General features: G+C 45.8%; 1 protein-coding gene across 1 annotated transcript in view; it reads right to left on the bottom strand.

Annotated features, from left to right (window-relative positions):
• CCDC17 (coiled-coil domain containing 17) overlaps nt 1–21127 on the bottom strand; it is a 507736-nt gene that overhangs the window by 255993 nt on the left and 230616 nt on the right. Inside the window, exons 15-16 of the mRNA XM_085602872.1 lie at nt 5794–5974; nt 4239–4331 (exon numbers count right to left, since the gene is read on the bottom strand). Of these exons, the coding sequence (XP_085458998.1) occupies nt 4239–4331; nt 5794–5974 (274 nt within the window). The remainder of the gene's footprint in view (nt 1–4238; nt 4332–5793; nt 5975–21127) is intronic.

Consider the following 21127-nt stretch of genomic DNA (forward strand, 5'->3'; position numbering starts at 1 on the left):
ACCTCAATTCCGGTTATACTTACGACCCGGAAAATGAGTCCGTAATCATTTCGCGTACCAGTAGAGCAACTGGTGTTGCAAGGGATCCTTCCCGATGCTAAATCACGCCGCTGCAGTCTGTAGTTAGTCAGGCACGGGACCACTTTGTGTTATAGGCAAAGGCGGGAGAGTATTCCATGAAAAGTTAGTGAACCACTACATTTGAGCAAGTCTGCTACAAACTGACATATTGTCAAGTTGAGTTGTGAATCTGGCAAGGTCTTGTCCATTGAACGGTGGACAATTATCTGTTTTTACCACCTCAGGATCCCCCAACTTGCAAACAATATATCCACATCTCGGATGACTTATGGTAGTTGCTTGGTCAGTGGAAATCAAGAGTTTTGTCCATTACAAGGCGCATCTGTCAGGATGCTGCAGCCTCACAAAGACCAGGCTTTCCTTTTCTGGTTGTGATTATGCTCGTTTTGTGTTTGATATGCTTCTGCTGGCTTATGATACAATGTGTTGGTGGTAAGGTCCTCTTCGATGTGAGCAGTAGCCAGTCATTCTTAGTAATGATCGCACTTAACTGAGATCCGTGGCCTCAAGAGCTTTAAATTGCTCAGTGTCTAAGTGCATGCCTTTTCAACTTTCAGAGTTAGAGGTGTTGCCTGTAACACTTAAAGGGGCATATTATCAAGGACGGCGTTAAACTTATCGCCGCTTTAGCGGCAGGAAACTGCCGCTAAAGCGGCGATAATGGGCTTGATAATATGCCTTGAGAATTCCCATAGAAGCCCAGGTTCACAACAGAACATGAGCTGCTATTGGAATTCTCAAGGGCATATTATCAAGCCCATTATCGCCGCTTAATCCGGCGATAATTTTTAACTCCGTCCTTGATAATATGCCCCGAAATACTTTGTGAAAGTCGCTGTCTTACTCCTCTTTTGATTTCCCAAATGCAAGAATAAAATCACTGTAGACTTATGTGTTGATACTGATCACTCTCCTGATGGCTCCTTGGAATATCTCAGCTGCCTACAATATTCCAAAAGTCAGCTTCTTGTACCGAAAGAGGATGAGGTCGGTAGTGAATCTTGTGAACTATCTTGTATCCTTGTGCAATTCAGCCTGATGAAACTCTTTATATCAATCAAATTTAGAGAAAATAGCTACACCATTAAGCGGTGACATCATGCTTCTGTGCGGTGGGGGTCCTTACCTCCTTATGGCCGTGTTCGGAATCCTCATGTCAGCAGACAGACTTTCTCTTCTGTGTTTTTCTTCAAGACCACTACTAACACCGCACCACTCCTAAACCCTAAAATACATTCCCGATCCCAAAAACTACTTGTGCCTTTTGTATAAAATTTTCTTACCACCCACAAAAACTACACATCACTAATCCCTAAAAACACCTCACCATTAAAACTACCTATCCCTGAACCGTAAACATTCCTTACCATCCATACAAATGACTGTTTCGCGAACCCCAAAAATTCCTCACTACCCTTATTCACCACTATTTCCCAAACTCTACGAAACTCCTTACCAGCCCTAAAAACTATTAATCCCTAAAACCTAAAAAGTCCTTAATGCCCCTGAAAATGACCCCTCCATGAATCCCAAAAGCATCTTACTATCATTATATTCTACCAATGCCTGAACCCTGGGCCCATCACCTATGTACTGGATTTGCCCTGTCCTCCGCCTCGTAGTTTGGATTTATAATGGATCCCCGCCAACTTTCTAAGATATTACCATTTAGCTGTACTTCTCTGAATAGTGATGCCAGTGTATTTGAAGGTGGCCTGCAGTAGGCCATTTGGACCAGAGGCACCTTCCCGACGCCCCTACACAGAATTTTGCAAACTGATGACGGTGAATGTGTTGTTTCGTCTCCGATTTGGTCAAGGAGGTGGCTTGAAAACCAAGGTAAAGGTGATTCAACCTTATTTCATGCTACACCCTCTGCGTGTGGATGCTGATGATTTATTGAGAAGGTGGCGGGAAGGAAGGAGACCCATATCGATTCTGGGATATTCGAATACTTCTTGCTGTTACGTGAAGCCTATTTATAGTTCCCCAGAAATTTCTTGGGTTGCACGCTGTTCTTTTATCTTCCCATAGCTGCTTTTTGTATGCTTCTTTGAGCCCTTTTAGACTTACCAATAGCAGACTGCTGGAGGGGTGCTTGTTCAGTTGTCTTGCTAATTTATTTTGCTCCCTTTTCAGATGTATGCACTATTTTGAGAGCTGGGCTTTTGGTCTTTTCAGGTGTATGCACCGTTTTGAGAGCTGGTCTTTTGGTCTTTTCAGGTGTATGCACCGTTTTAAGACCTGGTCTTTTGGTCTTTTCAGGTGTATGCACCGTTTTGAGAGCTGGGCTTTTGGTCTTTTCAGGGGTATGCACCGTTTTAAGACCTGGTCTTTTGGTCTTTTCAGGTGTATGCACCGTTTTAAGACCTGGTCTTTTGGTCTTTTCAGGTGTATGCACCGTATTAAGAGCCGGTCTTTTCAGGTGTATGCACCGTTTTAAGAGCTGGGATTTTGGTCTTTTCAGGTGTATGCACCGTTTTAAGAGCTGGTCTTTTGGTCTTTTCAGGTGTATGCACCGTTTTGAGAGCTGGGCTTTTGGTCTTTTCAGGTCTATGCACCGTTTTGAGAGCTGGGCTTTTGGTCTTTTCCAGACTAGGCAAGACTTTGTATTCTAGATGTAGAAAATTGCTTTAGTAAAGTTTCTCGGAAGCCTAACCAGGTGGCAGTACAATGTTTGGTAGGGCTAATGAATTTTGCCATTAATGTTTTTGCTTGTGATGCAAGGTCATCTATGATTTCTGTCGACCAGCGTACTCGTATGACTTCTGGGTGGGCTTGTTTGTGTATGTATGTAGCTATCCCGAACAGCAAAAGCTGGGATGAATGATTGCTGCGTGTGGTATATTTTATTGAGAAGTGTTTGACCATCGGAATCAGGGGCACTGAAATAATTGTGTAGTCGATTAGTGATCGGGAGGTAAGACCCTGGTAAGTATAGTTTGGTGGGGTATCATCAGGGAACCTTCCATTGATGACCCTCATTTTAAGGAACTCCAGTGTCCGAACAAAATTCTCACCTCTTAGATATTGTTGCCGGGATCTTGAAACGACCTGGGTCGGGATGTTCCAGAATTTATTATGGAGGTTGAGTAGGTCATTATCCTCTGAGGTGTACATTAAATTTGAACTGAAATCGCCAGTCATTATTATATCCCATGTGAGGTTAAGTCGCTTGTGCCTGGATATTGTATCTATTAATTTCTCTGTTAAGGATTCTTCTTGACACTGTTAGGATGTATATATACATTAAACAATAGTACCGGGGGTCTACGGTCCAGTGACCAATCAGCGTGATGATTTGGAGGTCTGGACCTAGGTGTGGTAGTTCTTCCTTAGTAATATTTAAACTGAGATAAATGTAGACCACAAAGCCACCCTTGGGTCTTCCATGGTTTTTTGATTTAGTAGCCAGAATTTGGTAGGACAGAAAGCCTTCTACTGGGAGCTGTACCAGTGACCAAGGTCAGTTGGAGTTAGAGTTTAGGACTGGAAAGAGCAGAGACAGGAGTCAGGAAATGACAAGAGGAAGGAGAAGTTTAAAGCACGTTAATGCAGGTAACTCTGACAGAATCCTTTGCACAGGTAGCCCCTGGGGTAGCTCTTATTTTGAAAGGTTACCAGGCCTCTTTTTGGCATGTCCTACAAGAGGTCTCAGTTTTACAAAGGCCACAAATGAGATTCCCTGTAACAATCCCCCTGTCTTCTTCAGTAGAATCTCTGTTGGTGAGAGGCAGACCCTGAGGTAAACAGAATGCAGGTGAGCTGCCAAGAGTCAATAAGTCACAAGCAATAGGGTTAACTGAGTTTATTCCTCTCGGTGACAGGTATGGTAGAGGACAGTCAGCTGAATAAGTAAGAGGCTGACAGTGGATGAGTGGGAGGATGGACATAGATTTAGAGTGTTCTTAGATTGGAAGAAAATACGTCAGAAACAGATAGAAGTTAGAACAGGGAGCCTTTGATATATTGAAAGAACCTGCTAGCATCAACATAGTGCCCTGATTATGTGCCCAGTGCAAGGGCCGGATCACACCCCTTCTGCCAATCGAGCCATACGAAGACCTCATGACCTGAAGACCTCAAGTTAAAGAAAACTTCTCCTCACACTGACTTTTTACCAGCATCCCATCATGCCATGAGTGGACCCTTCTCACCTCTTGTTCTCCAAAGATGAAATATCCATGTTTGATGTTGGATTTCACTGGACGGGTGACGCAAGTAACTCCAGAATGTCTGCTGCTGATCACCTAGGCAAAGACAAGACAAGAAGAGACAGATGGATTTACGAGTATGAGTGCCATAATCATGGAAAGCGAAAAGAGACAGTGAAAGATCCAGAGATAATAGCGGAAATAACTAGTAAGATGTGAAACACTGAATGGAATAAAACAGCATGAAGCAAAATAGACAAAATGGAGAAGCTAACAAACAATGTAAACAGAGGATTTTGGGAGAAATACACAAAGAATGGCACTTATACAGATGCAACAGAAAAGTGAACTGAGATAGAGATCGATAAAAATAGAAACAGGACACTGAAAGACACAAACACGAAACAAATGCAAAGATGAAAAATACACTTCTCGCCATATTAAAAGTGACGCACAGGCGGCGCAAGGGTCTTGTAAATAGGCCTCAAAGTAACAGAGCCAAAATGGCAGGCAAGGATGAAGGAAGCTTAAATTGGATAATCCATGAAGAAAGATCTGGGACAAAAGCCAGAGAGTGAGAGACAGAGAGAGAAAGAGAGAAATTGACAAACTACCGAGAGATATAGTCAGAAACAGGAAAATAAATTGAAGGGATGGACTTGCAGCCAAAGAGCGAGGAGAGTCACACTTCTGTTAAGGCCCAAATAAATATTTTCACTTTCTGCAAGACACAATTCTGTATGGGAACAAGACCAGCCTTCTTCAGATGCTTCCAGACTATATTTTAACTCTATTAGTAAGTAGTTAGGTACATTTATTCAATTGATCTCCTTTAGTGCCCTGCATTGCTGTAACTCTGAAATTAAGTTTATACATCTGGAGGGCCTTATTCGCAGGTACGCTTTTCAGTCTATAGACAGTCATTTCTTTGATTTGTCGAATAGTTTTTATACCTGCTCAAAGTACTATCCAAGCCTTTCCATTAACACATTTCAAATGTACTGCCATTTTGTATATCAATGTTATACACTGCATATTCAGCTCGATTGTTCAAGTAAGTATGCCTTTGTTTTGAGGTTGATAACAAGAAGTGAGATCTACAAGTTTAGCGAAGCCAACTTTCAACCGTACCCCACTGTATCATGCATTTAAGGTCTTCTCGCGAGAGGAGCTTGGCGCCAGTTTTTTAGCTGCTATCAAAAGTTTTGTATAGATCATATGTCCAATCCTCTGCTCTGCTGCATTACAGAAAATGTATGAAGAAATGGGAAGTTGAAGTAAATTTAGCATTATTCACTCCAACGGCTCAGACGGTGAATCATTGGTCTACTGCCTGGCAGTAATCCAAATTCACACTTGGAATATTTTTGCTGCTTTTACCAATAAACATGTATTAGACTTCAGTGGGCATCTAAGACTGTTGTTTTTCTTTCACAGATTCACTCACCTATTTGCCATATGAAGAACATCTCTCAAGACCCTCTACAGTCTTGTATCTGAGTCAAAGATGTGCTCCTGGATCCAACTCAACTCCTCGTACCATATTTCACTCCCATACCTGCCCCGTGCTGTGGTGATATCCGGTCAGGCGCAGACTGCCGTCTCCGAGGGGAGCGTCTTTCACCCTGTCCACCACAAAGCCCAGGCCATTCCTCCCAAGGTCTGCATCTTCTTTCTCTCCTTGGCGGTTTTCGTCTGTCGTACCATCGACCCTCTTTTCTCCTGTTGTCCTGTTTTCACTGGAATAGACCATAGCTAATTATGATATTTTGTCACAATCAGTACATTTAAAAAAAATTAGGAACTTGCTGATGAAGTTCTGCTACTGAGGAGGATCAGAAGAAGTCTGACTGACTATGAGCGCCATTAAAGCATGAAATAATCAAGAAACCATCTGACGAGTCTTCACAACAGTTTCTTGCATTACAATAACACCACTGTAATCCATGTTTAATATTGGGTTTGATGTGAGATGTAGATTGCTCACAATTCTGATTTAATTTACTAAAATAATATATAGAATTATAGATGGCTAACAGTGAATAACGGGATGCTTGTCAACTAGGGGTTGTGAGACAATGAGAGTGAAGCTTGAATTGTCTAGGATGTCATTCAGAACTCTGAGGTACTACTTGTTACGTTCACTTTTGACTAGGGGATATCTGCTCTCGGTCTAGCCTTTGGACTTTAACTGTTGCCCGGGGATGGCAGAAGAGATATGCTTGATGTTCATGCACCACAACACCAAGAAGAAACTCAGTCATGGAATAAGTTAAAGGAAACCGGTTACATTTCATCCACACCTGAATGTCAGTGTAGAGCTTCTATCATTTGGACAAAACCAAGCTATGTCTCCGGTAATACAAAACCATCAGAGGTTATAATGGCATAACCATGCATTAAGGTTTTGAACATATACATTAAATAATGCTGACAAAATACAGAACACACTGGGAACTCCACCAGTGACAGAGCTCCAGGTGTCCTCAAAGTCTTCTGAAATGGCACATGCCAGGCATCACCGTCACACATGCTTGGACAAAGGCACTTTTATAAAAGCAATACACCTCACTCCTTACAGAATAAAGACCAGGACACAACAAACTGCCTCCCATATAAATCAAGAGACCAAACCACTTCAAGCCTCCCTCCTTATAGGACAACATAGGAAGACACAACACATCTCCCTCCTAATATAACAGCAATAGGCAAGGACAAAACACACCACAGTGCTAGGAACAAGAGAGAATAATACAATCTCCTTCCACGCAGAGCAACAGATAAATCACAATTAACACCCCTCCTAATAGAACAACAGACAAGAACACAACACACCTGCCTCCTAAAACACCAACAACACCGTCCGGAACAAACACACCTCTGTCCTAATAGAATAACAACAGAGAAGGTGGCCACAAACCTCCATATAGAACAACAGACGAAGACACAGCTAACCCCCTTCTAATACAACAACAGTAACAAGGACACAACACACCGGCCTTCTTAAAGAAGAACAAAAGACCAGAGCTTAACTCACTTCTGTTCTAAAAGAACAATACCAGACAAGAACACACATTCCTCATTTGACAACAACAATATATCAAGACCCAACACACAACTTTGCTTACAGAACAAGAACATAACAAAGCACAACAAATTCATGTAGCTAGTCTGCTTCAGTCGACGGTGATGAGCTTCACCTGATCTGAAACTGATTCTTTCAGGCATTACTGGAAATTAGAAATGCCCCCTTAATGCTGAACACAATGAAGTTTACCTTGAGACTGTCCTGAGTTCACAGAGGATCTGATAAATGCTTTTCCTATATGTGAACTCACAATATATTACATTTCACCCCAGTGGGCAATATCACCCAGACAACTAGTTTAGAGCATGATGAAGAAAATAGAAACTTATTAAAACCACACTCACAAGGAACAAAGATCATTGAGTATTTTTACCTGTCGTGGGACCTGGAGTACTGATTAGGAGCGTTGACAGCGCATGTACCAATCACTGGGGCTTGCCACCGGGAAAGGATGGGAGGCATAAAAGTATAGAGAGAGAGAAAGAAGAGTGGCAGATCGAAGGGGAGAGTAAAAGAAATCCTGCAGAGCAAGGGACCAACAATGATGGCAAACTGAGAAGAACTTTAGAAAGACAAAGAAAGAGAGAAAAAGGAGAGATGACAGAGAGGAAGGAAGGAAGAGGCTAAGCATAACAATAGCAGGGAAAGTAAAAGTAGACCAATAATGGGGGTCTGGAGTGGAAGGAAGAAAGGGGGAATGAGCACAGAAGAGATAGAAGATAAGAGCAGGACCAATGCTAAAAGGGAGAGCAAAAAAGTAAAGGGGAGTGGTGGGTTGGTAAAGAAAGGAGAAGGAGTGAACAAGTGCTGGAGAAGGAGAAACTAAGAGAATGCAGAGCCAGGGTAGAGAGTTCACCAAAGGCGGATAGGTCTAAGTGACCTTCTGGCAGGCTTCTGCCAACGACAGGTGAATGCATCTTAGACTGTGACTAACTCTGTTTAAGCCCCACTAGTCTTTTAGAGGTTGGTCATATATTGTCCCTTGATGCCCCTAAAAGTCACCTCCTGAATAGAAAGAAATAGCATAGAAAGGGGGCAGGAGGGGAAGAGATGGAGGGTGGAGGGAGGAGAAAGAAAAAGAAAGAGGGAATAAGATAGACTGACTGAGTGCCCTGACTACTATCTTGCTAATATTGTATGCAACTGATGAAGGTGAGAAGGTGAGATCTATACATAGATGTTAGAAATGGGGGTCTCTGTTTGGCAGAGGTAGGTAACTTTGTCCAAACAGGGACATGGGGATACACTTCTAAAATAACCCCTGCTAATCCCCTTGGTAGCTTTGCACAAGCAGACATGCTTATCTCAGAGGCAGTGTGTAAAGTAAATAAGTAATCTTTATCTAAACCAAAACAAGACCAAACGACAAAAACCCACAATACAGTAATAAAAATATGACTTTCAAATGGCAGAAATAGTTCAATTCAAAGCAAATTGCAGAAGCAACACTTTTCACACAAAGTACCTTGGATGCGTCACGCACACAAACAAAATGGGCCGTAGGAAAGGTGATGCGTCAGTTCCTTACACTCAGGGAAGATGATGCATTGGCTCCTTGCTCCGGGGGAGGTGTTGTGTTGGTTCCTTACTGCTGCGCAGGGAAGGTGATGCGACGGTTCCTTACCAGAGAGGAGGTGATGCGTCGATTTCTTACTGCATGGGGAAGTGATGCCTTGGTTTCCTACAGCGTCCCCCAACGATGCGACAGACTTGGCGCCTCGATGCAATGCGATGATCCAGGACGATGCGTGGGTTCTTGCAGTCGCACCCCAGGCCTTGCGTCGGAATCGGTGCAGTGATCTCGGATTTCAGAGATCGGTGCACTCAATGCGACGTCTGGCAATTTCTTGAGCCGTGGGCAGTAGCTGCGACGATTTCTTCAGCGATCTCTCAGAAACAGGTGCATATGCATTGCGCTTCTCGAGATTGCGCTACTTTTCCAGCTCCCAGCGGCAAATAGCCTCCAGAGGTCCGAAACAACAGCAGGTACATCTTAGCAGGTCAGAACTCCCGCACGGAGGTTCAGGGGAGCTGGTGGTAAAGTCTTTGTGTCCCTGAGACTTCAGAACAGGAGGCAAGCTCAGCTTCAAGCCCTTGGAGATCTTCCTCTAGCAGGGGACACAGTAAACAGCAAAGTCCTTTTCCTTTCCTTGGCATAAGGTAGGCACTGCAGGCCATCCCCAGACAGCAAACAGCACAGGGGAAGTATTCCTCCTCAGTTACTCCAGCTCTTCTCCTTAGCAAAGTTCCCTCTTGATTTCCCAGAAGTGATCTAACAGTCTGGGGTCTGGGCCCCTCTTTTTATACAGTAAATCTCTTTGTTCTCTCCTGACCCAGGGCTCTGAGCCCAGCCCAAACCAATTCTGGGGGCACTTTGCAAGTGCACAACAACCTCCATTGTCAATGTGAGCCCTGGCTCCAGACACACCACAGGGGGGTGGAGCTATCATTGTGGAAGGCAGGCACAGCCCTATTCAGGTGCAGGTGCTACTCCTCCCACCACTCCAAATGCAGACCATGCCTATTCAGCCTAGTACTGATTCATCCAGACTCTCTAGAGCCACTGCACATCCCCAGCCCCTGTCAGTCCAAAGCCAGACAGTCAATACACATCCTAGCAGAGGCACACTGGATGGCTAAGCAAGAAAAAACCTACTTTCTTAAAGTAGCATTTTCAAACACAGAATGTAAAAATCACCCTCACTAAAAGATGCATTTTAACATTCTGGGAGCAGGCATACTAAACTTTATTTTCCTACCTTGTTCTCAGGGGTAGGTAGGCTTATAAGCTGTTATAAGCAAACTCCCCATTCCATTCTATGGAAGCAGATAGCCTTGCAATAGTGAAAAACTAAATTGGCAGTATTTCATTATCAGGACATGCCACACACACCAGGGCACGTGCTACCTTTCACATACGCTACACCCTGCCCACAGGGGTACCTTGGGCCTACCTTAGGGGTGACTTACATGTAAGAAAAGGGAAGGTTAGGGCCTGGCAAGTGGGTGCACTTGCCAAGTCGACATGGCAGTATCAAACTGCGCACAGATACTGCAGTGGCAGATCTGAATTACATTTACAGGCTGCTTATGTGGGTGGCACAATCAGTGTTGCAGGCCCACTAGCAGCATTTGATTTACAGGCCCTGGGCACACCTAGTGCGGGAAACATCTTTTACCCCTCATGCTTTACCCCGCATGCCATTACCCCAATTATTTATTCTGTAAAAACTTTAACAATGCAGGGCTTTACATCACAAACTGTTACAACGCATTCCCCAAAGTAACTCCCCCGTGGAGTTAAAATAGTATTTGCATTGGAATGGGGAATGCGTTGTAACCGATTGCGTTGTAAAGCCCTGTGTTGTAAACGTTTTTGCAGAGTAAAATTGCGGGATAGTTGCACACAGAGTAAACAAGCATTTGCAATGCAATAGGTCTCGCATTTATGCGAGTTTGAGCTATTGACGTTGCAAATGAAAATGCCTTTTATTTATGTTTTAAAAACAAAAATAAAAGGCATTGTCATTTGCAATGTCAATAGCTCAAACTCGCGTAAATGCGAGACCTATTGCATTGCAAATGCTTGTGACTATTGGGCTGACTATCGGGCTAGGCGCAGCTGGTAGACCTGCCAGCTCCAGTAGTCCTCCGCCACTGCTGTGGTGACTGACCTTAAGCTGTCATTGCGTGTCACCAGGCACGTCACTGCAGACGGCGCGGCAAAAGCCCACACAGACCTCGTCACACACGGCATGTCTTATTTCAAGGGCACCCACCGCTCCTCAACCCCTGATGACCTGACAGGGTACAGGTGCTGCTGGCAGCAGCAAAACGCCGACTTTAGGTCTTCCAGGGACTGCGAGCATATCAAGTTTAAGTCTCCCAAGCGTTCCATTGCAAATCAGAATTTCTCTTCGTTACTCTTTTCTCGTGTTCTGAAAGCATTCCATTCTCCCCAGTGTTGGCCCTCACCCCGCTTCTCCCTGCATGTTGTGGCAGGTCAACTAATGTTCAAGTCCTCTGACGTGCTTGTGCGTTCTGGAGGGCGCCCTCCTGGCCTGCATTATTTTGGTGCGTGTTGAGAGATGTAAAGCCGCAAAGCACTCGAGTTTTTCTTGGCCGCAGCTTACAGTTCTGAGTGGCTCGACCTCTGTCTCGCATAATATAAGCACACAATTACCAGGCACCGCTTGAGATAACGAGATGACGATTCCCAGATTTTGCGAGGGAGGGGAGGGATGACTGCGCTATACAAGCATTTGCAATGCAATAGGTCTCGCATTTATGCAAGTTTAAGCTATTGGTATTGTAAATGGCTTTGTGTTTCATTTATGTTTCAAAAACCAAAACATAAATAAAAGGCATTGTGATTTACAATGCCAATTGCTCAAACTAGGGTAATTGCGAGACCTTTTGCATTGCAAATGCTTGTTTCCGTTTCAAATTATGCCAGCAGTAGCATAATACACAAAGATATTTCTTTCACGAAGGAAGGGTGCAGGACCAGGGACACTTAGGGACAGCCTGTGGTACTGCACCCTTTTCTTCGTGAAAATAATTTCTTTGTTTATGCTAATACTGGCATACTTTGAAATGAAATAAAAATTAGCATTTGCAATGTCAATAGCTGGTTTCCATTTCAAAGTATGCCAGCAGTACGCAATGAAATTTCTTTGGCGAAGGAAAGGGTGCAGGACCAGGGACACCTAGGGACAGCCTGTGGTACTGCGCCCATTTCTTCGTGAAAGGAATTTCTTTGCATATTATTATTATTTTTTTTAGGATTAGCGGTTATGATCAAATACATTTAGATAATCCAGGGAAGAAAAGGAAACCGCAAACATAGGGAGCAGATGGATGGCTTGTGTGATCAGAGATCCCAACATGCAGACAACGGGAAATAATCGTAAAATAATGGAACTCCAGAGGTTAATTAGTGGAGAGAAAGACATGCTCCCTGTAGTGTCGCGGTCTAGTTGACGCGCACTACGTCAGGACGGCAATGCGTGTAGCGGCCATATTGGACGCTACTGCGCATGCGCGAGTAGCGCGGCGCGAGAGAAGGCGATCGGAGCGTGTTGTCCGGCGCTCTCTCGGATAATAGTTTATACATATGAATAAAGGCATCTATATTCCTTATACAGCCTCCTGCAAGTCATTTGGGGAAGAGCAGCAAGCATACACTGCCCATAGCATCATTACAGTGGCGACGAGGCTGGGCCGGTGAGGACCCTGCGTGAACCAGGAGGAAGGTGCCCCCGACTTGCTTCAGGGAGGAGTACCCACAAGGAGGGACGTCACCCCACGCGGTAAGAGGACCGAGGGGGTCGAGGACAGACGCCTACGCACCGGGAGAGCGCGGCAGTGGCAGATAGACGCCAGAGAGTGGCACGTGGGCAGTGAGGGTGCCGGCCACGAAGCGGAGGAACAGCGCAGGCGGACCGCAGGACGGCAGTGGAGACCCTGGCGGAATCGGGTGACGACGGCGCAGGCAGCTCTAACGCAGTCCCATGAACCCGAAGAAGGGGAGTGGGGACAGACGCGCCAGGTAGCCCAAGGAAACAGGTGGAAGCCAAAATGAGTGCACAGGCATCAGCTTTAACGACGCCGATCCCGTTCCTTCCACGTCCGGGAGAACCCCAAATGAAGTGGGAAGACTGGAGGGAGTACTTCAAAAACTACCTAGAAGCGCTGGAAGATGAGAACGAGGAGGCGTTCTCCAGTGCCAGGAGGAAGAGGATACTCTTACACAATCTGGGACCAGAAGAAATACGGGTGTTTCAAAACCTCACACCGGTCGCCAGACAGGCAGGGGACACGGACGTGTTCTCACACGCCATTGAAGACTTGGACAACCACTATCGGCCTGCAGTGTGCACCTCTATCGACCGCTACAACTTCCAGCAGAGGAAGCAAGAAGCGGGGGAAACAATAGACGACTACGTGGCGGCGCTGCGGAAACTTGCGATAACGTGCAAGAATGGAGGGTTACAGGAAGAATTCATCAAGGACCAAATCGTAATGCACACGACAAGCAAGACGGTGCAAGATAAACTGTGGGCGAGTGGGGATGCGACGCTGAAAGATGTGATCGCCATAGTGAAAAGGGCAGAACTGACCAAGCGCTGTGCGGAGGCAGCAAAGAGAGACCAAGCCCCCAGACTCACCGTTAATAAGGTGGACGACGCGGACCAGCACGGACGAGGAAAAACGGCGCCGGGGGAGTACAGAGGAACGCCCAAAGGGAAAGCCAAACCAGGACAAACATGGAAGCAAGAAAAGGGAGAAACGGTGAGGTGCTACAGATGTGGAAGCTCGAGCCACGCAGCGCACGACAAACGGTGCCCCGCCTTCAGAGCCAAGTGTGCGTTCTGCGGCCTGGTCGGTCATTACTAGAAAGTATGCCGAAGGAAAGGGAGACAACACGCGGTGAAATTTGTGGCGCAAGACGCAGGAGAAGAAGCAGAGGGTCTGGAGGAAGACGATGAAGTCCTGTGTGTGGAGGACCAGGTGCTGGGCATCGATGGGAGGAGATCGCGCAAGCCCCAGTGTGACATGCTCATTGGAGGAGTAGGCATCACCATCGTGGCGGATTCTGGGTCTCCCTACATGATCGTCCAAAGATCGGTGTGGAACGAGAGATTCAGACCCACATGGGGCACACAGCTAGAACCCCCCGACATTCGACCGGTCACCTACACAGGGGAACCCATCCCGATGGTAGGGTTCAAGAAGCTACTGTTCCAGTTCAAAGAGCGAAGCGCCCACTGCAAACTGTACGTCGCGGAGAAGGGACCGTCAGTCCTGGGCTGGATGGACCAAGGAGAGTTGGGCGTACAGCTGAATCCAGGAGGGGACACCCAGGTGATGGTGACCCTGGACGGAGAGGAGTCGACTGCGGAGAAATGGCAGAGTGGACACCCGAAGGTTTTTGGCGGGAAAATCGGGAAACTCGAGAAGTTCTCCCACAAGATCGTCCTTCAAGAAAATGCCCGTCCGGTAGCGCACAAAGTAAGGAACATACCGATTGCGGTGAGAGAGGCGGTACAACAGGAACTCCACCGACTGGAAGACGGGGGAATCATCGAACCCATCGACAGCGCGGAGTGGTTGGCGCCTCTGGTAGTGGCCATGAAACCGTCAGGCAAGGTGCGTCTATGTGTGGACCTCAGAGAGTTAAACAAGTGCATCGTGGTAGAAAAATTCCCCTTACCACGCATAGAGGAAATGTTGGCCCGCACGAAAGGCGTGAAATGGTTCTCCACCATCGACCTGCAATCGGCATACCACCAGGTAGTGCTGCATCCTACGAGCAAGAAACTGACATCATTCATCACGCCGTTTGGCTGCTACCAGTTCTGCCGCATGCCCTTCGGTCTAGCCTCGGCAGCAGCGGTGTTCCAGAAGCTGATGGCCCGCCTATTCAAGGACATCGAGGGAGTGCAATACTTCCAGGATGATATCCTAGTAATGGGGACTGAGCTGGAAGACCATGACAAGAAGCTGGAAGCGGTATTGAAGATCCTGGAGGAAAACGGCCTGACGGCAGAGTGGGAGAAATGTCACTTCGGGATGACATCAGTCACGTACCTGGGGCATGAGATAGGAGCGCAGGGGATAACACCGAAGAAAGGGAACGTGAAGGCCATCTGCGACGCACCTCCGCCCACCTCCAAGGAAGAAGTACGGTCATTTTTAGGAATGGCGGAATACTATAGCAAGTTCGTCCACCACTTCGCCACGAAAACTCACCACATGAGGCAACTCACGAGGGACAAGACGGCGTTTGTATGGACTGAAGAGACGCAAGATGAGTTCGACACGGTGAAACGGGAAATTAGCCAAGCGATCCCGCTGCATGGGTACGATCCTCAGGGGCGGTCCATATTGATGACGGACGCTAGTGACAAAGGGTTAGGAGCGGTGCTCATGCAAGAACGACCAGAAGGAGGGACAGAGACAATCAGCTTCGCGTCCAGGACGTTGACGTCGTCGGAACAAAAGTTCAGTGTGATCGAGAAGGAGATGCTGGCTGTGGTATGGGCCATGGCAAAGTACCGTCAGTTCCTGTGGGGCACCAGATTTCAGGTGAAGACGGATCACAAGCCCCTAGTGAAGGTTTTGACATCTGATGGTCATGCCAGTGCCACTCCCCGGATTGCGAAAATGACGCTGAAACTCCTGGAGTATCGGTACGACGTGGAGTACATACCGGGCTCGAGAAACAAGATAGCAGACTACCTCAGCAGGGCGTCAGCGATGGACAGTGCCACCAATGGCACGGAAGACGAAGACGAGATGGTAGCCCTGACAGACGACCCGGAAAAAGCCGTCAGCAGGCAGGAGTGGAAAGACGCGTATGCGGCGGATGAAGATATGGACGACATCAAGATGTACATTGTACGAGGGTGGCCGGAACGGAGACGACAAAGACCCAAAGTCCGGCAGTTCTACGAGGTCAGAGAAGAGCTGTCGGTGGGGAACGACGGGGTGTTCGTCTACAGAGGCAACAGAGTGGTACCACCGGAGAACATAGTACCGGATCTGCTATCCATACTACATGAAGGACACCTGGGAATCGTGAAGACGAAGGCCAGGACTAAACAAACGTACTGGTGGCCAGGAATGGACATGCAAGTAGAGAGGCACGTAAGAGACTGCGTGCAGTGCCAAGGAGCAGACAAGATACTGAAGCCTATGAGACCACCTTTAGGGAAGTTCACGAATCCCAGTAACCCATGGGAAGAGGTCGCAGTGGACATCTTCGGGCCTATACTGGACGATCAGGGGATCCCCAAATACCTCTGTGCGTTAGTAGACAAGTACTCGAAGTGGCCAGAAGTGCACATCAACGAAATCATGGACACGGACGAAATACTGCGCTTCCTCAAGGCAGTGTTCCTCAGGGAAGGCATACCCAGGACCATAATCAGTGACAATGGCCCCCAATTCACCTCGGACAAATGGGTCAAGTTTGCACACAGGAATGGCATTCTACTTCGGCACACATCGATATATCATCCGACCAGCAACGGACAAGTAGAAAGGTTCAACAGGGTGCCTATGGGCTCCATACAAGCGGCCATCACGAGGGGCAAAGACTGGGAGAAAGAAGTGCAAAGCACGATATGGGCATACCGTATCACCCCCACCGGTACGGGATACAGTCCTTTCCAGATCCTACGAGGAAGGCAACCCTTCACCAGAGACAATGTTGCTTGGCAGGAGAAGACCATCACCAGCAAATGGTCTCCAGCGGTGGTGCAACACAACCTGGAGAAGGCACAACGCATTTATACGGAACACTACAACCGCAACAAGAGGGTGAAGGAGACGGCGTTGGAAAAAGGGGAGTGGGTCAGAGTGAAGCTGGCAGTCCTGAAGCGGAAGGGAGAAAGCAAGTACTCCCCACCCCTAAGAGTAGAAGAAGTGTACGACCGGGCAGCGTTGCTCAGCGACGGAAACGTGTGGTCTCACGATCGCATGGCCAAGTGCAACAAAATCATACAATGGCCCCGGGAGGACACGGAAGGGGAAACCCCGACGGAAGGGCCGACAAGGGACGCAGGTACGTCCAAAAGAGAGTGCGGAGAGAACATGAGTGAAGAACAGGAGGGAGAGAGAGACACACCGGACGGATAGCCCCCGGTGGAAAGGACCCGGGAAGATGATGAGAAAGGAGAGAGAGAGGGCCAGGGCACTCCGGAAGGAACGAATGGAGGCCCGGTCGCAGAAGGAGGCCGAGAAGGACATTCCACACCGGTAAGACACACCCGGGCGGGGAGAGCTGTGGTGAGACCATCCAAGTTTAGAGACTATGAAATGGACTGACCACCTGGTCGGGGTATATTGTGTTGGGTGGTATAAAAAGGGGGAGATATGTAGTGTCGCGGTCTAGTTGGCGCGCACTACGTCAGGACGGCAATGCGTGTAGCGGCCATATTGGACGCTACTGCGCATGCGCGAGTAGCGCGGCGCGAGAGAAGGCGATCGGAGCGTGTTGCCCAGCGCTCTCTCGGATAATAGTTTATACATATGAATAAAGGCATCTATATTCCTTATACAGCCTCCTGCAAGTCATTTGGGGAAGAGCAGCAAGCATACACTGCCCATAGCATCATTACACTCCCTCGGTGGAGATGAATCCTAAATGAAGCATTGTGTAAATGTGAGCGATTGGCGTTGCAGATGCTAATTAGTTGTTTTCAATTTCAAAGTATGCCAGCAGTACGCAAAGAAATGTCTTTCACGAAGGAAAGGGTGCAGGACCAGGGACACCTAGGGACAGCCTGTGGTACTGCACCCTTTTCTTCGTGAAAATAATTTCTTTGTTTATGCTAATACTGGCATACTTTGAAATGAAATAAAAATTAGTATTTGCAATGTCAATAGCTGGTTTCCATTTCAAAGTATGCCAGCAGTACGCAACGAAATTTCTCTGGCGAAGGAAAGGGTGCAGGACCAGGGACACCTAGGGACATCCTGTGGTACTGCGCCCATTTCTTCGTGAAAGGAATTTCTTTGCGTATTATTTTTTTTTTTTTAGGATTAGCGGTTATGATCAAATACATTTAGATAATCCAGGGAAGAAAAGGAAACCGCAAACATAGGGAGCAGATGGATGGCTTGTGTGATCAGAGATCCCAACATGCAGACAACGGGAAATAATCGTAAAATAATGGAACTCCAGAGGTTAATTAGTGGAGAGAAAGACATGCTCCCTCGGTGGAGATGAATCCTAAATGAAGCATTGTGTAAATGTGAGCGATTGGCGTTGCAGATGCTAATTAGTTGTTTTCCATTTCAAAGTATGCCAGCAGTAAGCAAAGAAATTTCTTTCACGAAGGAAAGGGTGCAGGACCAGGGACACCTAGGGACAGCCTGTGGTACTGCACCCTTTTCTTCGTGAAAATAATTTCTTTGTTTATGCTAATACTGGCATACTTTGAAATGAAATAAAAATTAGCATTTGCAATGTCAATAGCTGGTTTCCATTTCAAAGTATGCCAGCAGTACGCAATGAAATTTCTCTGGCGAAGGAAAGGGTGCAGGACCAGGGACACCTAGGGACAGCCTGTGGTATGGCACCCTTTTCTTCGTGAAAATAATTTCTTTGTTTATGCTAATCCTGGCATACTTTGAAATGAAATAAAAATTAGCATTTGCAATGTCAATAGCTGGTTTCCATTTCAAAGTATGCCACCAGTACGCAAAGAAATGTCTTTCACGAAGGAAAGGGTGCAGGACCAGGGACACCTAGGGACAGCCTGTGGTACTGCACCCTTTTCTTCGTGAAAATAATTTCTTTGTTTATGCTAATACTGGCATACTTTGAAATGAAATAAAAATTTGCATTTGCAATGTAAATAGCTGGCTATTTTGAATAATACGAGAGGTTTTGCACTGTAAATCCTCTGAGCAGCCTCCTGTGTGGCTTCAGCAGTGAATATGTAATTGCGGCAGGAAGCAAAGAACAAACCTGCAGTTTGCCCAATATAAGTTAAAAGGTAGGACAAAGTGAAAGGAAACACGCATCCCCAAGACAAGCAGCCGGACGAGGGAGAGGAGGCACCCTTCCCCCAACCAGATGGCACACTGCAGGCAATTAAGACAGCGCAGCATGCATGCGAGCGCGGTTTAGTGTCCTATTCCATAGTGCACTGTACTAGGGACTGACAAGTAAATCGATAAGCCAATCATGGAATCACCAATCCATAACATCAATTAATAGGGAGAGCATTTGCACTTTAGCACTGATCAGCAGTGGCAAAGTGCCCAGAGTCATAAAACCACCAACAACAGGTCCGAAAAAATACAGGAGGAAGGCAAAAAGTTCTGGGATGACCCTGCAAAAAGGGCCAAGTCCGACAATAGACATATATACATATGTGTGTATATATATATATATAAGGTCTCAATTCAGAAAAGGATATGCACGTCCATAACTGAAGGGGCAGGCTGCCCGGATTGCTGACCCTTACAAAGATACACAAAGATGGTGTGCTGCATGAAATCAATGCTTTCAGACATTTACACAATTCACATTTTAATTTTTCCAATTTCGTTTTTTTCAAGCACGGGTACTCTCGGAAATACGTGTGGTAAGCCCCTAAAAAAAAACTACAGTGGGAGAGTCATAATTAATTGCATCAATCAAAGCCCAGCCAGTCCAGGGAGTAGATATGAGCAAGTTATTTCAAGAGTGAGGAATAGTCATGGACTATGTACTGGCAGTTTACATCTAGATAATTGGCTATTTAGATGGGATGGAATTTGTTTACAATAGCACTTGCACTTTTCTAGACATAAACAGTACTATATTTGTTGAAATAGCCTTGTATTGGGTGAAGACATTATTCACAAGACCAACACTCCTTGGCACAGGATGATATTGGAATTTAATCAATATCCCATGAGTGAAATACCGATGCTATGACTTGCAAAAGCACTAACACTTTGCAGTATGAATCAGTACAAGCACTTTATCGGTATGAACCAGAGCCAAAGGGTAGGGCAATGAGTTCAAAGCATTTTTGCACATAAGCTCTTGCACTTTAATTCGAAATTTTACACTCAGGGAAAAAGGATATGTAGAATTAACCTGACATTTGTTATTTATAAAAGGGGGCTAGATAAAATAATGACAAGACTTCTCCAAAGGAGCAATTTTGTGGTCATATGGATCGTAGATTGGCTAATGGCATTAATGTTTTGCTAAATTTTCACACTAGTGAAATAACAAGATGAATGTCGGAGTGGGTTCCTAGAAAGAAGCTGATTTCCGGGAGTATTGGGCATAGTGTTGTTTTATATTAATTTACACTTTGACATACTGCTAAAATTGTATTCACATAAATATTATGCACAAAAATCGCATGCACAGACAAGTTAAAATGAAAAAAAGTTTAAAAAAAGTAAAGAAGAAATATTTTTTTTTAAAACCCAACTATTTGAACGATAGAATGAAAGTGTAAAGAAACCATGTAACCTAAAATGAACTTTCCATAAGAATTGTATTGTGGTCTAACCTATACGAAATTGCATTGAATGCAGTTTGGTAGTATGTTGTCTATGTCAGTAATACCATGTGACTGGCTGCTCCAAACAAAGAGAGGGGAGCAATGGAGCTCAGTGTGTGAACAAGGCAGGGGATCCTGTCAAAACACGTAACAACAAGCAAGTGAAAAATAAATGTTATAGTTTTAACTGAGTCTGTGGTGTCAGTGCTTTTGAAGGAAAACTGTGGGTAGTTATAGTTAGGTCAGAGTTTCAATAGGAAGAGCACTTTTGTTTTGCTAATAACTCAGGAACGATTTCACAAATCTTCACAAACTCTTCCAAAAAACGTTCTTTCACCTCAGCTCCTTCGTGAAAAGTTTCAGGGTCATCTGTCAAGTGAAAGCCGAGAAAATTGTGTCCTAAAACACATGTTCCCAATACAATTTCCCACAGGAATTTTAAGAAGCTGTTTAGAAAAATGGCTGAATAGAATTCCACTAAATTTGTCAGACAGCTAGATCTTTACACAGAAAACGTGCTTTTTGTGATTTGGTGTAAATCTGTTGAAATGTTTTTGAGAAAATAAGGCTCACACATTAATGATATCTGGACAGTTGGTCCTGCGGGAGCACTGCATTGCACCTGTAGTACCGTCAATTCAAAACATAGAGCAATCTGATCCATTATGAGGGATTTTTCCTGTACCAGGAGAGTGATCTGTCCCGCTGTACTAAGGAATCTGATTGGCTGGCCGCAACATCTACAGAAATGTTGTGGCTGCCATTACAGGACACAAGGATTC

Source organism: Triturus cristatus, chromosome 4_2 (assembly GCF_964204655.1).
Source record: "Triturus cristatus chromosome 4_2, aTriCri1.1, whole genome shotgun sequence".
NCBI lineage: Eukaryota > Metazoa > Chordata > Amphibia > Caudata > Salamandridae > Triturus > Triturus cristatus.